General features: G+C 49.3%; 2 protein-coding genes across 2 annotated transcripts in view; one reads left to right on the forward strand and one right to left on the reverse strand.

The window, feature by feature from the left end:
* Nucleotides 1-1,178: 1,178 nt before the first annotated feature.
* LOC306919165 (cilia- and flagella-associated protein 20-like) lies at nt 1,179-2,072 on the reverse strand (the record flags this gene model as incomplete). The annotated part of the gene is made up of 1 exon (XM_079531995.1): nt 1,179-2,072. The coding sequence occupies one exon, from the start codon at nt 2,070-2,072 to the stop codon at nt 1,179-1,181; it is 894 nt and encodes a 297-aa protein (XP_079388121.1).
* A 4,616-nt stretch (nt 2,073-6,688) lies between these two features.
* LOC306919166 (alkaline phosphatase, tissue-nonspecific isozyme-like) overlaps nt 6,689-18,217 on the forward strand; it is a gene marked incomplete at its 3' end in the record, with an annotated part of 28,030 nt that continues 16,501 nt past the window's right edge. Inside the window, exon 1 of the mRNA XM_079531996.1 lies at nt 6,689-6,762. The remainder of the gene's footprint in view (nt 6,763-18,217) is intronic.

The following is an 18,217-nucleotide window of genomic DNA, read 5'->3' on the forward strand; positions in this document are numbered from 1 at the left end:
TGGATACACTGCTGCTCCCACCGTCTCCTGAGACAAGCTGGAGCTGGATTACACTGCTGCTCCCACCGTCTCCTGAGACAAGATGGAGCTGGATTACACTGCTGCTCCCACCGTCTCCTGAGACAAGATGGAGCTGGATTACACTGCTGCTTCCACCCATTAAGATTAAGATACCTGTTCCCGGGCCTGGGAGACATTAAGATACCTGTTCCCGGGCCTGGGACATATGCTACCTGTTCCCGGGCCTGGGACACATGCTACTTGTTCCCGGGCCTGGGAGACATTAAGATACCTGTTCCCGGGCCTGGGAGACATGCTACCTGTTCCCAGGCCTGGGAGACATGCTACCTGTTCCCAGGCCTGGGAGACATGCTACCTGTTCCCAGGCCTGGGAGACATGCTACCTGTTCCCAGGCCTGGGAGACATGCTACCTGTTCCCAGGCCTGGGAGACATGCTACCTGTTCCCAGGCCTGGGAGGCATTAAGCTACCTGTTCCCAGGCCTGGGAGACATGCTACCTGTTCCCAGGCCTGGGAGACATGCTACCTGTTCCCAGGCCTGGGAGACATGCTACCTGTTCCCAGGCCTGGGAGACATGCTACCTGTTCCCAGGCCTGGGAGACATTCTACCTGTTCCCGGGCCTGGGAGACATTAAGCTACCTGTTCCCAGGCCTGGGAGACATGCTACCTGTTCCCGGGCCTGGGAGACATGCTACATGGGAGACATGCTACCTGTTCCCAGGCCTGGGAGACATGCTACCTGGGAGACATGCTACCTGTTCCCGGGCCTGGGAGACATTCTACCTGTTCCCGGGCCTGGGAGACATGCTACCTGTTCCCAGGCCTGGGAGACATTAACCCATTTTGACCCGAGATCAGATTCTAAAAATGTCTTCTACATCCTGATAGTTTTCTGAAAAAGCTATGTTTGTTCATTCTTCGATTTTTCAAAAATAGCAGACCTACAAGCTCGTGATCTATGAGCTTGTAGATCTGCTATTTTTCAATAGCTAAAGCACACCAAAAGGGGTTCCCGCCCCAAAATGGGTTAAGCTACCTATTCCCAGGCCTGGGGGACATGTGTAAAAACTCTCGAAGCAGCCGTTGGTTTTCATCGGTAGAGCAGTTGCTTTACCTGTTCCTCCTATCAGAACATTTTAAAGACAGGCCTGTGGACTAACTGTCCTCAACCGAAGCATCGTCATTTTCATCTTGGTCACTAGCCGGCTCATCCCCCGCCTCCATACCCGAGGTGTCATCTTCGTCTTCTTCTTCGTCTTCGTCCTCTTCCCCTTCCCCAGGCGTGCTGGTGACAGTGGACGGAACGTCCTCCTCCTCCTCGGGGGGCTGCTCTTGGAGACCCCCCCGGTCCTCCGCTCCCTGGCCCTTTGACCCCTGCAGGGTCCCCCCGCCGCCGTCCGAGGCCTGGTCTCCCTCGCCTCCGATGGGCTCCACGTGCTGCCTCTGGGCGCCGTCCAGCAGGAGCTTCCTCTCCCGGTTGTTCTTAATGGGCATGTACAGTTTGTACTCGTTGGGCAGCTCCTCGGGCGCGTACATCCTGTCCGAGAAGTACACCCTGCGCACGCGGCAGTTGGCGTGGATCTGTATGCGCTGCGCCTCCACGAAGTTGGTCCCGTAGGCCTTGAGGGTGTAGTCCTTGAGGTTGAACTGGATCTGGTTCCAGCCCTCGTCCAGCTGCATGGGCATGGTGCAGACCATGGGCGTGTTGGTCATCCTGCTGTGGTAGTTGCTCGCCCGGAAGCGGCGGCGGTTGTTCCTGTCGTCCAGTATGGTCACCTCGAAGCTGAAGTAGTCCTTGAGGTTCTTGACGATGAGCACCAGGTAGGGCAGCGTGATGCCCATGGACTTGCGGGGGTCTGAGGGACAGGTGATGTACGTGGTGCTGACGTTGTTGCCCTTCACCTCCACCACCAGCGACTGGATGTCGTTGTCCGTGACTCTTTTGACGTGGCCGTGTCTGGTCGTTACGCCCCATAGCTCGAGAGGTTTGCTGCCGATGCTGTAGAAGACGGTCAACAATCCACTTAGATTATATGTGCTCTTAAACATGCTCTGTGGTCCAGTATGTGTCTGGTCCAGTATGTGTGGGGTCCAGTATGTGTGTGGTCCGGCAAGAAATGTTTTGTTTTGGGCCAAACAAAAACTTCATTAAGATTACATTTAAGGACTACCCACTGCCCGGACGGCATTTTATAGGCCGATGACTTAACGCATGACGTAACGCTGACGAAGCACAAACCTGTGTCCATATAGCAGGGGTCCCAAGGTTCTTCATGTCAAGGACCCCCAAAATGATACTCATTATAGCCCAGCGGACCCCCTATTTGAAATGATATTCCAGGGACCCCCATAAGAGAGGAGTTCTACGGCTCTAGCAGTGATTCTCAACCCGTTTAATTTCAACGACCCCCCAGTTTGACATGCATTAGTCTACGGACCCCCTATTTAATGGCATTGTTTTTATATCGTAAAATCAATGTTAATTTAACTCTGAGAGTGTACAAATGGAACCAAATGGACCTGTCAGGGTCCATTTGGTTCCATTTGTACACTTTCAGAGTTAACAGGCCCATAAGGGTCAATTTGGTTCCAAACTATAATTTAGCTGGGTACCCCGTGTAACTGCCTCAAGGACCCCTGGGGGTCCCTGCACAAATCACACCTGTGTGAAGTGAGGGGCGCTAATATATTAAAGTCTAACTCATGTTGATTAGGTGATGTAATGGTGATGTAAACACAAACTAGAAAGCCTGGTGTTTCAATCACCGTACAGGTTGAGGTTCACAACATTTCCACTGTTATTTCAAATAGATTGTCCAAGACAAGGAGTAGCCTGAAGAGAGAATGCTGCTTGGTTAATGTACCTCACAGGCATCACAGTCCCCAAAAATCTGATAACAAGCTAAACCTTGCCTTGTTTAACATCAGGTCATTAACAAATAAGTCCTCCTCTGTGAATGATATAATATGTAAAGAGAAGCTAGATATTATCTTTCTAACAGAGACATGGCTTGGCTCGGATGGAGCTGTTCTCCTAGCGCCAGCCTGTCCCGCAAACTACAGTTTCATCCACTCTGTTCGCGAGGCTAAGAAAGGAGGTGGACTGGCAATATTTTTTTCAGACACTTTAAAATTCAAGGCTCTGACTCTCGGCAGCTTTTCATCCTTTGAATACCAGGCCACAATACTGCAGGGTCAGTCCTCTATCCCAATGATCAGCATTTATCGTCCTCCAAAGTGCAGCAAAGCTGTATTTCTAACAGAAATATCAGAACTTTTATCTATCTGTTCCACTAACTATGACAGAACTCTTATCTCAGGTGATCTTAATCTACACCTGGACGATGCTTCAAATGCGGTGGCTCTGGGTTTCTTAGAGTTATTGCACTCCTTTGAGTTCATCCAACATGTTTTGTCTGAACATCACTGTTGAAAGGACTATTGAAATGCCTGAGCTATCAGACCACTATTTGCTGTGTTTTAATATGACTGTCTCTGATCTAGAGAAAAACATCACTGAATATACTATAAAAAAGCGTTTTTTTTAGCTCATCTGCAGCCAAGGGGTTCTCTCGTCATCTGGGCCCCCCCCTGTCCGATACTCCCCCAGTAAATGATATGGTCCAAATGTTTAATCTTAAACTAGAGTCAGCTCTTGACATAGTGGCTCCTATGAAAACTAAAAAGAAACAGAACACCAGAGTAACACCCTGGATAAATGAGCATACACGTTCACTGAAGCAAGATTGTCGTAGAGCTGAGCGAGCTTGGAGAAAAAACAAACTCACCATCCACCTAGAGATTCTTAAAAAGTCAACAGTCGCCTATAACAAAGCCCTGCGTCTGGCAAGGCAGGCTTATTTCTCTGGCATTATTAATGAGAACAAGAAAAATGCCAGAGTCTTATTCTCTACCATTGAACGACTTTTAACCCCCCCCCCCCCCCCCCCCCCAGTCCTACAAGCAGTCGTTCCCGGCTTCTAAAGCTAAGTGTAATGAGTTTGCATGCTTTTTTTATAACAAAATTTGTAACATTAGAGCTGATATTATGAATGGTGCTGCTGCTAGCTCAAGCCCTCAAACAGCAGCTAATGGTGTCAGGGTTGATCTCTCCAGGGGAAGCCTATTGTCTTTCTGTACAATTGATGAAGACGAACTCCGAAAAACCATATCTCAGATGACATCATCCTCCTGTTCATTGGACACAATTCCCACCACCTTTCTCAAAGAGGTTTTAGACAGTGTGATTGGAGATATCCTAAAAATTGTAAACAGCTCTCTACAATCAGGCGTCTTTCCAGACGGCTGTAGTTAGGCCCTTACTCAAGAAACACAAACTTGATCCCTCTGTGCTGGGTAACTACCGACCCATTTCTAATCTGCCCTTTCTGGGCAAGGTTTTAGATTGGATGTGTTTCTACAGAACAACAATGTGCATAACAAATTCCAATCTGGCTTTAGGAAAGGCCACAGCACAGAAACAGCACTTGTAAAAGTAATTAATGATCTTAGGGTGTCTGCTGACAAGAAACATGTTTCCGTTCTTTTACTTCTAGATCTAACGGCTGCATTTGACACGATTGACCATTCAATTTTAATACAGCGTCTGGAGCACTGGATAGGCCTGTCTGGCACGGCCCTGTCCTGGTTTTCCTCCTACCTAACAAACAGAACATCGGTTCTGGTATTCCACAGGGCTCGATTATTGGTCCTCTGTTATTCTCCCTGTACATACTGCCATTGGGAGAACTCATTACCAATCACGGAGTCAATTTTCATTTCTATGCTGATGATACCCAACTATATATTTCTGTAGCTCCAGATGATCTCTGTGCCTTAGACCCGCTCTTGACCTGTCTGTCTAGCATCAAATGCTGGATGAGTGAGAACTTTCTCAAGCTAAATGAGGATAAGACAGAAGTTCTCATAATCGGTTCTAGTGAGCAGAAATAATCGATAAAAAGCAGACTTGGCAACCTGACTGTAGAAAGTAACAGTACAGTAAAGAACTTGGGGATCATTATTGATTCTGAACTGAATTTTAATTCACACATTAATCATGTTACCAAGATTGCCTTTTTTCATCTTAGAAATATTGCACGAATCAGAGCCTATTTGTCACTGGACGATGCAAAAACGCTAATCCACGCCTTGGTTTTTTCTCGGCTTGATTACTGCAATGCACTTTTTTCTGGATTGCCTAAGAAATCAACTGACAGATTACAACTTGTCCAAAATGCAGCAGCCAGAGTCATAACTAGAACTAAGATGAGAGAACATATTACTCCAGTCTTGGCCTCATTGCACTGGCTTCCGGTTGTTTTTAGGATTGATTTTAAAATTATTTTACTTGTTTATAAAGCGTCTGCTAAATGCCTAAATTGTAAATTGTCTCAATGGTCTCGCACCTTCCTACCTACATGACTGCCTGCCGAAATATGTCCCAAACCGCCCCCTAAGGTCTTCCACTGCTGGCCTGCTCGCTTTGCCTAAAAAAATGGCAACTAAAAAATACGGGGAAGCAGCTTTTTGCTTCTACGGACGGCGTGGAACAAACTCCCACTGTACCTTCGACAGGCAGCCTCTGTAGACATTTTTAAAGCTCAGTTCAAGACCCACTTCTACACCCTTGCTTTTAATTGATTTATTTGTCTTTAAAAAAAATGTTATTCATGTCCTCACTGTATTGTTTATGCCCTGCCTTTCTTTTCTTTTTTTGTGTAAAGCACTTTGAGCTGCATTTCATGTCATGAAAGGTGCTATACAAATAAAGTTTTATTATTATTATTATTAAACATTAAACGCCATTAACAATAAAGAGACTATGACGTAATTAAGTTTTCCCTTCATTGTCAATGGCGTTTATTAAACAAACATTGAACTGAAGACAAACATTAAACCTGTGTATAGGAGGGGGTAGCGCCCCCTGTGTATAGGAGGGGGTAGCGCCCCCTGTGTATAGGAAGGGGTAGCGCCCCCTGTGTATAGGAGGGGGTAGCGCCCCTCTAAAAGTGAGGGCTGCTCATCATACGTCCCCGGAAGTTCCAGACCCACAACGCGCCCAGGGTGCCCCCACGTCCAAAACGGTAGAGCAATGACAGAGTTACCATGTGGGGGTCCCTCTACTGTACCCTCTACTGTACTGTCACTGTACTGTACTGGCACACCTGAAATCATCGTATATACAGTTAATATGTGCGTGCGTGTTTGTGTGTGTGTTAGGTTGCGCACAAATGGTGAAAAACAACCATGCTGTTATCGTGCTCAGACCCACCCAGCCAGCCACCCAGTCAGCCACACACATAGCTCCGTAAGGGAGTGGTTGCACCACTCAAAAAGCACTGTAGCTTCACAGTGTTTCGGCCATTGTTGGCTTCATCAGGCACCCAATCTTGACCTCACACATTCTGGGGCTTTGGAGTAAAACCTACACCCACCATGTGATTTAAGCCGCGTGGAGCTAACTGGAGGGCCTGGTGCGTCACAGTGGCTGAATGGCAGCCTCTGGTGGACAATGCAGGGAATGGGGATCCATCCATAATGAGACACCTGTTTGCCATCACACCACTCAACTCATTGCCCAATCACAGTTTAGGTGTGACCTACATAAGCCATCACTCATTCCACACTCCTCACTCAGTCTCCAGCCTTCACACAGACAACATGCAGAACCTGCTCTCACTCACAGTACTCCACACAACACCACTCACTTCCTTGCAGCCGTGCGTCCATAACAAACGTAAGCCTTTGTTCCCCTGTCTCTGTGTTGACTTGAATGTACTCATGCTATGTAATTGTCATTCCATATTGTCCTAGTGGTCCATGGTCTAGTGTTAAATGCCCAGTGCTAATCTGGCCTTGTTTACTCTGTTGGCCATTTGCATAGTTGGCTTGCTTTGCCTATACACCATTATAGCTACATTATGCGCGCTCTCTCTCTCTCTCTCTCTCTCCTCTCTCTCTCTCTCTCTCTCTCTCTCTCTCTCTCTCTCTCTCTCTCTCTCTCTCTCTCTCTCTCTCTCTCTCTCTCTCTCTCTCTCGCGTGTGTGGTGGTGTTGTGCAGGATATGCCAGTCGTGTATCTTATCTAGTCGTGTATCTATCCCCTCTGTGTCCACTAGAGGGAGACATCGTATCGCCCACCGCTCCATACTGTACAGATCATCAAGTTCTCACCCTGGAGGCAGAATATTCAGAAAGACATGATGCCACTGGCGCCACCATGAGGCTGATGTGACATGATGCCACTGGTGCCACCATGAGGCTGATGTGACATGATGCCACTGGCGCCACCATGAGGCTGATGTGACATGATGCCACTGGCGCCACCATGAGGATGATGTGACATGTTGCCACTGGCGCCACCATGAGGCTGATGTGACATGATGCCACTGGCGCCACCATGAGGCTGATGTGACATGATGCCACTGGCGCCACCATGAGGCTGATGTGACATGATGCCACTGGCGCCACCATGAGGCTGATGTGACATGATGCCACTGGCGCCACCATGAGGATGATGTGACCTGATGCCACTGGCGCCACCATGAGGATGATGTGACCTGATGCCACTGGCGCCACCATGAGGCTGATGTGACCTGATGCCACTGGCGCCACCATGAGGATGATGTGACCTGATGCCACTGGCGCCACCATGAGGCTGATGTGACATGATGCCACTGGCGCCACCATGAGGCTGATGTGACATGATGCCACTGGCGCCACCATGAGGATGATGTGACCTGATGCCACTGGCGCCACCATGAGGATGATGTGACCTGATGCCACTGGCGCCACCATGAGGCTGATGTGACATGATGCCACTGGCGCCACCATGAGGCTGATGTGACCTGATGCCACTGGCGCCACCATGAGGATGATGTGACCTGATGCCACTGGCGCCACCATGAGGCTGATGTGACATGATGCCACTGGCGCCACCATGAGGATGATGTGACACGATGCCACTGGCGCCACCATGAGGCTGATGTGACCTGATGCCCCTGGCGCCACCATGAGGATGATGTGACATGATGCCACTGGCGCCACCATGAGGATGATGTGACATGATGCCACTGGCGCCACCATGAGGATGATGTGACACGATGCCACTGGCGCCACCATGAGGATGATGTGACATGATGCCACTGGCGCCACCATGAGGCTGATGTGACCTGATGCCACTGGCGCCACCATGAGGCTGATGTGACCTGATGCCACTGGCGCCACCATGAGGATGATGTGACCTGATGCCACTGGCGCCACCATGAGGATGATGTGACACGATGCCACTGGCGCCACCATGAGGCTGATGTGACATGATGCCACTGGCGCCACCATGAGGCTGATGTGACATGATGCCACTGGCGCCACCATGAGGCTGATGTGACCTGATGCCACTGGCGCCACCATGAGGCTGATGTGACACGATGCCACTGGCGCCACCATGAGGATGATGTGACATGATGCCACTGGCACCACCATGAGGCTGATGTGACCTGATGCCACAGTGCCCCTGACAGTGTAAGGACCGAACAAATCCAGCGTTGTGTACTCGAACGGAGCTGCTGGACTTGTGCGCACTGTAGGAAGATTAGCCATCACTTGACTTTATAGCTTAGCCCCCCGTTTGCGACAAAACAGGCAAGAGTCGATCACCTTACGTGCGACCCTTGGCCCCTGAACCACCCAGGCTTTCTTCCTGACTCGCAGGAGTGTCCCAGCCATGCCCTCGTGGTTTGCACGATGGGCCTCCTCACACAGTAGTGTGCTGAGTCGTGCCTCGTAAGGAATGATGGGCACGCCCTGGCTTTCTTGGTCAACGGTCTGAACCCGGCCTCGGCATAGCAAGAGACCTGTCTTGTCGTTCTTACTAACTACAAGACGGTTTAGTGTCGTTGTCGGGAAAGAAATTCCCTCTTGGGCGGCAAGGCACAGCTCCTTAAATGCTGTGTCCCGCTCTCCGACAGAGAGCACCGCCCCCCACTGTACACGACTGCCGGACTTGAATAAGCCTCCGTGGCCGTGCAACACTCTGCGGACGTAGCCAACTGCCCCGCAGAGTTTTGACAGTGTGCTGCATCTAGCCAAGTCCATTTGGTTCACAAGGCCTGACCCCCACAGCTGTTCAGTTTCGTCATTAGATGCTGCCACAGAACCCCCATCACTGACTGGTGAAGGACCCCTGCTGACCGCTGGAGACCCCCCATTGTCTGGTGAAGATCTGCCACTGACTGGTGAGGACCCGCCACTGTCTGGCAGTGGCGCGGACCCCTGGTTCTTAGTTTGGGATCTAGTAACAGCAGCAGAGAATGCTTTCATTTTGAACACTTTTCTCTGCAATGTACTCACGATTTCCTGCGATGAAGCAGCCACCTCAGCAGCAGACTTCATAGGCCATTGGTCGACTGGTCTGGCTAGGAACTCTGGTCCCTTTTGCCACAGGGAATCACTGTCTAATTGCTCAGGAGAACCCCCCCTCGTGACTAGATCAGCTACATTTTCCACCCCGGGAACCCACCACCAGTCAGTCACAGGCCCCGCCTTCTGGATTTCCCCAACCCTATTAGCGAAGAACGTTTGGAACCCATAACTGTCCCTTTGAATGGCACCCAGCACTGTCTGGCTGTCGACAAAGTGATACCACTTCCCGATTGTCAGCCTGCTATGCTTCAGCACGTACCTTTTCAGTCGTGCGGCAAAGACAGCACCGCAGATTTCAGCTTTCACTGCATCGCCCTTTTGGTCTAGAGGAGCCAACTTGGCTTTTGACTCCACCAGACGAGTCTCCACCCCTCTAGCAGTTTCCCACCGCAGGTAGAGCACCGCTCCGTAGGACTCTCAGCTCCCGTCGGAGAAGGTGATGCCCCAGGGTTCCCCCACCCATCCGGGCGGAGTGATACACCTGGGGAACGTGATCGCACTCAGCTTTGCGTATTCCTCAAAAAGTTCAACCGCTTTCACGCGGAGATCGCTAGACAACGGTTGATCCCAAGTGTCTTTGGTCAATGACCCCGCCTCTTGGAACGCCCTCCTGACTAGAATAACGCCTTTCTGTTTCAGAGGCGTCACAAGGCCAATGGGATCATACAGCCCCGCTACTTGACTCAGCAACATACGCCGAGTCAGAGGATTTGACGTTTTCTCCGCCACCTCCTCCAGAGCAAGGTTTTCCTCGCTTCGCACTTTTTTCTTTCTGGCGGAAAAGTTTATGGCAACCATGATGAAGAGGCTGTCCTCCTTCACATGGTAACCAACCCCCAGAGCCTTATTGTCCTCCTCTCTCATCTGATTCGGCAACAACATAGTCTCTGGTTTCATTTCTCCATCTCCTTCCCTCCCACTTTAGCCTGACCGTACCCAGGGCTTTAGGTGAAAAACCCCGGTAGCCAGAATGGTTTTAACCCCCGCCAGTACCTTCTCCAGCCTCTGGGGGCAGTTGTGAGATAGAAAAATGTCGTCTACATAAGCGTTCTCCACGATTACGTCCCTCTCGTCAACCATGTGGGTGAACTGAGGTAGATACGCTGTCTCGCGCATCGCTATTTGAGCTATGCTACCCGCTGGACGGTCTCCCATATTGACCCGTACAACTGCATAGTCTTCAATCTTGCTGTCAACTGAGTCCCTCCATAGGAACCGGTGCAAATGTACCTCCCGCTCTTCTAGCCAAACGGAGTGGTACATTTTGCTTACGTCGCCGATGGCGGCGTGTTCCCCTTCCCTGAAACGCAGCAACACTGCTCGGATCGGGTTCAAAACATCGGGCCCCTTTAGCAGGATACTGTTCAAACTCACGCCCCGGAATTCTTGACTACTGTCCCAGACTATCCTAACTGGCGTGGAAACTGAGTGTGGATTCGGTGCCATAAGATGGTTGATCCACCAAACAGCCCCGTCCCACATGTCCATGGCAGCTTTAGACAGCTTGACAGCAGCACCTCTTTTGAGCATCTCATGCACCTGGCTAGCATAGGCCTGGTACCACACGCGATCTCGCCTGAGATGTTTCTCAGACTTTAAGAACGTGGCCTCAACCGCCGCTCTATTATTCGGTAAAGTAGACGGGTCCTCTTTCCAAGGATAGCTCGCGTCCCAATGCGACTCATCGCTGTGAGCGTCGCTTGTCTTAAAAGTCAGGCCCCTCTTGACAATCTCCATTTCTCTCTCGTCAGCGAGAGACATCTCTTTTCCACCAGGGGCGCATTTTCCACAACGACAACCCCCACACAGGGGATCGCATGCTGCCCCAATACTGTCCCAACGCCACCAAGACAGTGCCGCGCTGGTCTCAGTATGGCAAGTAGTAGCCGCCCTAATTTCAACGGCTCCACCTCTCATTGAAAGAGCAAAATGGGTTGACGCCCACTGTCCTGTGACCATTTCACTGGCGTCGAATAGAGACGGATGACATCCGCTAACCGTCTTACCCAAAATCCCCGACCAAAGTACCAAATCTCCACATCTAGCCAACCGCTGTGGGGCTAAACGACCCTCTCGTGCACTGAAGTATTTCCACTTCCAGTGGACGTCGCAACTCCTCCGGATCGGTGCCCGGAAAAAGATCTGCAATGCGCCTAGGATTAACTGGACAATTGATCTTTGCAATCTCATCCAGACCATAACAAGTCATGTCATGGTCCAGTGGAGAAGAGCCCTTCTCCCCCATTGTTTTCAACTTAATGGAGTATTTTTTCGTCTTGAATGTCTTTTTCATCCCCCCAACGCCCTGCACGCTCAGAGTAACAGGTCTTCCTTTCAGCCCAAGTCTTTCTGCAGCTTTGTGGGTGATATAATTTGTATCAGAGGCGAGGTCTATCAAAGCCTCCACCCAATCACCACTTTTCGTGGTTACTTCCAGCGTCATCATCAGAGCAGGCAACTCTCCGCCCTCAGTGCAGCCTGTCGTGGCTGTATTGTTTGTGTAAGCTTTGCGCACTATAGCTAGTTGCTTTGGCGTCAACTCGGCCTCAGCAAGCTTAAGTTCAATTTCATGTGTAGGCCCACGTGAGTCCCTCCCCACGTTACTAGCCCCCCCTCTCGCGCTGTCACTATTATTATTAGTGCTATCCCCGTTATGTGGACGCGCTTTGGGGCACAACTTGAAATTATGAGGAGGCGACGAGCCGTCCTTTTTGCACTCACTTAACCTACACAGGAAATTGTCAGTGCGCACTCTGCATTGGCCGTCATGTAGACATAAACACTTAAAGCATGCTTTATGTTTCTTCGCATACGCTCGCCGGCCTTCAACGTTAGCTTTCATGAATATTTTACAACGGAACAGTGCCCCTGAGTGATCGCTCTCTCCGCAGATTACGCACGAACCCCGCGCCTCCTCGCCGCTAAACGTAGCCCTTGTCGACGCATGCTTCTCGCGCGCCCCGTTCCCCGGCTTGTCATTCTGTCGGTCATTATTACGGCTACGTGAGCTCGGATCACTTCGTTTGGTCCCTATGCCTTTTGCATTTAATTGTTCTTGTTCAACGAGCACCTTTGTATGCTCGCGTAAGAAGGCAATGAAATGCGGGAACCTGTTCTGGCTATCTATATTATTATTCGGATTACAACGCATCACAAGCCACCGTTCTTGCATTTCTGGCGGCAATTTAGCCTCCAAATTGTGAATGACGAGTTGATTGTGAATGACGTCGCTAGCATTAAGGTCAGCTAGATCCAGAACTGATTGCTCTATTAATCTAACGAGATTTAATGTCTCCTTTGGTTGGCCACTGCTTACAGCGGGCACACTTTCCAACTTCATTATAATCTCCTTAACAATTTGTCCTACGTTTCCATAGTGGAGCTCTAATTTCTGGTAGACCTCATCTGAAGTCTGGCAATAATCAAGCCTTAATTCATCATTTATCCTTTTATCAATGGAATCAATCAGTAGTTGGTAACGCATGTCATCACCCCATCCAGGATTGTCAAAGAGTGCATAAATTCTATGCCACTGTCTCTTCCATCTGAAGTATGACATGCGTTCCCCATTGAATTGGGGTAATTTCATAGGCTGAGCAGCCAGCTTGCTACCGGCTGACTTCTTTCCTCCATTGTCAACGGCGAGAGGTACACTTTCTTGTTTAATTTCTATTATTATTCCGCCTTTGTGCTTTAAATCCTGGAGGTTGCCACTCTTACGCGCCTTCAAGGCATATACATCAGCTAATGCCTTGGTCAAATTCCCGTCAGAAATGCAGCCTTCCCAAGAGTTTAATAACGTCTGCACGTCTGTTAATGATCGATCAATTACACCCTCTAGCCCGTAAATAAGACTTAGGTCAATATCCTGTTCTTTGTAACGGTCAGGACGGGCTCTATCTGCCGCCTCTGCCACCCACTTGAGTGCGCGCTGCACAGACTCATCAATGAACCGCTCCCATAAGTTCTTCTGCAATTCTGTCCGAGCCAAAAGATAGGACGCCTTTGCGGCATCGAGTTTCGTACTAACAACAGCTATATCTACAGCGTTTTCATCAGCCTCTTCCAATGCACTTTTATAATCCATGCTACAAGTTAGAAGTTCATCAAACCCTATATCCATGTCTTTCAGTAAAGCCTTAAGTTCACTTTCGGACTTAAAGGCAGCCGTACTTTTGACTTTGGTCGTTAACTTCGTTAACGTGCATTGGCTTGACGCGCGCGCTTTCTTTAACACAGCTAAGGTCGTCATGGTTACACGAAATGGCTTCTCGCTCGCCCCCCCACCAACCTTGTCTCTCAAGATGGCCGGTCCGGCATTCCTCCCTGGCGGCCAGTTGTGCTGTGAAACATAGAATGCGGTAGCTCCCCAACTCCTATGCTATTAGCGTTAGCATTAGCTAGGCTAGCCCCAACAACATCCAACTGGAGTTAACCTCCTTTAGCTTAGCATTAGCGCCAGTCAGCCAACGTTAGCCACCGTTAGCCTAATGCTAGTTGTTTGCTAGGCACAATGCAATGTCAATGGGAAGGTGGCTAGCTTCTTGCTTGTTTACAATTAGCTTGGTCTGGTATTCCCCCCCAAAGTCAATGCACAGTTTCCTTTCTGCAACACACAATTCCAGCGATATTCCCCCCAATGCACAAGCACTCATGTGGGCACTGAAACTCTTTATTTAGGTCGGCAAAACCGGATGCTTCCTAGCACCCAGGGCACAACCTCCTTAGCAGCAGGATTACGCTACTAGCATCCTTTCCCGAGTCAACCCAGGTCACCTCAATACGGCGCGGATGATTCCCGCAGATTTCAGCTACCTCCGGCAGCCTACGAGTTTCGGTCGCTGGTCCTTGGACTCGGCGATCGATGACGGGTCAGCGATGCAAACGCTGGATGGCCGTCCCTTTGTTGTCTTGCTTCTCGGCTAGCGTCACGCTAACAGCAGACAACAACCATTGATCACGTAGTAGCTAAGCTAACAGCTAAGCTAACACGGGCCGATGGCTTTCATTAGCATGTGGATCACACAATGCTCGTATTACTTTAGCTACGGTGAATTAAGTACCGTTGCTTCAGCAATACGTCGGTGGGTTACACCGCTATTAATTACTACGTCGGTGGATTACGCCGCCGCAGATAATTATTACTCTGGTGGGTTACACCGCAATTAATTATTACTCTGGTGGGTTACACCGCAATTAATTATTACTGTACGGATATAACTAAACTTTGCTGTTTCATAGCTTTGCTTAATTACTGATTCAAACCCTCCGCAAAGGGGTTATAACAAACAGGTCTGGTAACTGTGATTTAACACACACCAATTGTAACATTTATATTACTCAAACATACATAGCCTCGACGTTGCAATAATGCCCGTAAACAATCACTTGATTTTGGCCATTTTATTACTATTATCTCATAACACACTCACACACGTACAAACATACTTCTACTAAACTTGTGTACAGTATAAAGCCTTATTTGCCTTGTCTGGCCCGTGTTAGATCTAGTACAATAGCATTGATGATCATTACAGAGGAATCGGAGACTGTGGCGTTTAGGTAATAACTGCAAACACAAGAGAAACACAAGATACATACTATTAATTCACAGATATAGCGACTGCATAGATGCATCATTATGACTGAATTTAGAGCATTTAACGAACATATAACACATTACAAGGACTCACTTAAACGCGTCATCCCGTCTGTTACATTGTACTGAATGGAATGAAAGAACATTCTACACATCCTGCTCTGTGCATACGCTCGCCTCTTTCTCTGTCACCTGACACTTCCTGCCCCTCACATACCATGTCCTAGTATGACCTCGCATTCCACATAGTATATAGTATTGGTATAACACATTTACCCCCCAATTAGCTGTATTAATATCTACATCCCTGAGACATACTGTAATTGGTTGATAAGAGGATCTCTGTTCTTATATAACACAGAGTATTTACTGTATAGGCAGTGAACTTCTTCATAGCACCAACATCTATACATACAAACATGAAGTTACAAATATAAGCTGGGTCGGCACTTAATATTAAATGATCCCACTCACGGAATAAACTCGACAATTGTGTTGAAGGCGGAGCTGAAGTCCACAAACAGCATTCGCACATATCTGTTGTTGCTCCCTCTCTTGTCCAAGTGAGTGAGGGCGGTGTGGAGAGCCATGGCCACTGCGTCATCCATAGATCTGTTTTTCCGGTATGCAAACTGGCATGGATCCAGTGTAGCGGGCAGGACCGAGCAGATGTGATCTCTCACTAGCCTCTCAAAACACTGACAATTGGTGTTAAGGCAACAGGTCTCCAGTCATTGTAACATGATGTATTTGTACGCTTGGGTACCGGTACAATGGTGGACATTTGAAGCCAGCAGGAACCACAGCTTGGGAGAGAGAGAGATTGAATATGTCTGTGAACACACCAGCCAGCTGATGTGCACAGACTTTAAGGACACGACCTGGAATGCCATCAGGGCGCCGCTTTACGGGTGTTCACCCTCATGAAGGCCTTACGCACATCAGCCTCCAAGATGGATAATGGGCTGGCCTCCTGCTGGCCTCCTGCTGGCCTCCTGCGGTAGCACAGGCTCTGGTGGACTGGTGTTCAGATGGATAATGGGCTGGCCTCCTGCGGTATCACAGGCTCTGGTGGACTGGTGTTCAGATGGATAATGGGCTGGCCTCCTGCGGTATCACAGGCTCTGGTGGACTGGTGTTCAGATGGATAATGGGCTGGCCTCCTGCGGTATCACAGGCTCTGGTGGACTGGTGTTCAGATGGATAATGGGCTGGCCTCCTGCGGTATCACAGGCTCTGGTGGACTGGTGTTCGTGCCCTCTGTCTCAAACCGGGCAAAGAAGGTGTTCAGCTCATTGGGGAGGGAGGCAGAGGGGGGCTCTGTGCTTCTGGGTCGCCCTCTGAAGTCAGTTATTTCCCGGAGCCCTTGCCACACGCTCCTCGCATCCCCACTCTTGAACTGATCTTCCAGCTTAGTACCGTACTCCCGTTTAGCTTTCCTGATGGCTCTTTGGAGGTCAGCGCGGGTGGAACCCAGATTTCCGGATCTGAAGGCAGCATCTCGAGCCCGCAGTGCAGCACGGACATCACCGTTGATCCAAGGCTTCTGGTTTGGATAGGTCTTTACTGTCTTTCGTGGTACAACGTCTTCTATGCACTTGCTGATAAATCCAACGACTGAGTCTGAGTACTCATTGATGTTATTCTCAGAGGCGTGTCGAAACATCTCCCAGTCTGTGTGTTGGAAACAGTCCTGAAGCATAGAATCCGAGTGTTCAGACCAGATTCGGACCTCTCTAGCGCTGGTTGGTTCCCGCTTGAGCTTTTGCCTATAGGCGGGGAGCAGTAGGACAGAGTTGTGGTCCGACCTACCGAATGGTGGACGTGGTAGGGCTCTGTAACTCTCCCGGAAAGGCGTCCAGCATTGGTCGAGAACCCTCTCCCCTCGTGTGTTACACTTAACATGCTGGTAATATTTTGGGAGGACTTTCTTCAAGTTTGAAGAGTTGAAGTCCCCCACCAAAATAGAGCAGCCATCGGGATGAGCCGATTCCAAGTCATTAATTGTCCCATACAATTCCTTTAGTGCTGCCTCTTCACTAGCACGGGGGTGGATGTAGACTACTGTCAGGATAATTGCACTGAATTCCCTGGGCAGATACATTGGTCGCAGTAGTAGTGTTAAATACTCTATATCAGGAGAACACAGGGATTTCAGGAGCTTTACATTCCTGCACCATGATTGGCGTATCATCGCACAGACTCCGCCCCCTCTGTGTTTGTTGCCGGATAGAGCATACGACCTGTCCTGTCGATAGATGGAAAATCCAGGTGGTTCTACCATAAAGTCTCCATGTGAATCATCAGCCACGTCTCTGTTAGGGCTAAGATGTTAACATCCAGGTGGTTCTACCATAAAGTCTCCATGTGAATCATCAGCCACGTCTCTGTTAGGGCTAAGATGTTCTACCATAAAGTCTCCATGTGAATCATCCAGCCATGTCTCTGTTAGGGCTAAGATGTTAACATCCAGGTGGTTCTACCATAAAGTCTCCATGTGAATCATCAGCCACGTCTCTGTTAGGGCTAAGATGTTAACATCCAGGTGGTTCTACCATAAAGTCTCCATGTGAATCATCAGCCACGTCTCTGTTAGGGCTAAGATGTTCTACCATAAAGTCTCCATGTGAATCATCCAGCCACGTCTCTGTTAGGGCTAAGATGTTAACATCCAGGTGGTTCTACCATAAAGTCTTCATGTGAATCATCCAGCCATGTCTCTGTTAGGGCTAAGATGTTAACATCCAGGTGGTTCTACCATAAAGTCTTCACGTGAATCATCCAGCCACGTCTCTGTTAGGGCTAAGATGTTAACATCCCTCATCTCCCGAGTAAAGTGGATTCTCGCGCGTAGCTCCGAAAGTTTGTTCTCTAGGGACTGAACGTTGGACAGTAGAATGGACGGCAGCGGTGGTTTGTCCGCGCGTCGTCTCGTTCGAACGAGGATTCCAGCTCGCCTTCCCCGCTGCCAGCATCTCCTTTTCCGCCTCGCTGGTGTTGATATCAGCGGCAGGACAATAGGAGACGCGTCCGCCACAATCTCTGACGGAGGATCCTCCGAAAACTCCGGAGAACGGTAACCGATCGCCGTTCTAATATTCAGTAACGTTTGCCTGTCATATGTGTGTGTGCATCTTACATTATGTGTGCCTAATGTGAACACTAAGACTGCA

The sequence above is a fragment of the Electrona antarctica genome (assembly GCF_951216825.1).
Source record: "Electrona antarctica genome assembly, contig: scaffold_128, whole genome shotgun sequence".
Taxonomy (NCBI): domain Eukaryota; kingdom Metazoa; phylum Chordata; class Actinopteri; order Myctophiformes; family Myctophidae; genus Electrona; species Electrona antarctica.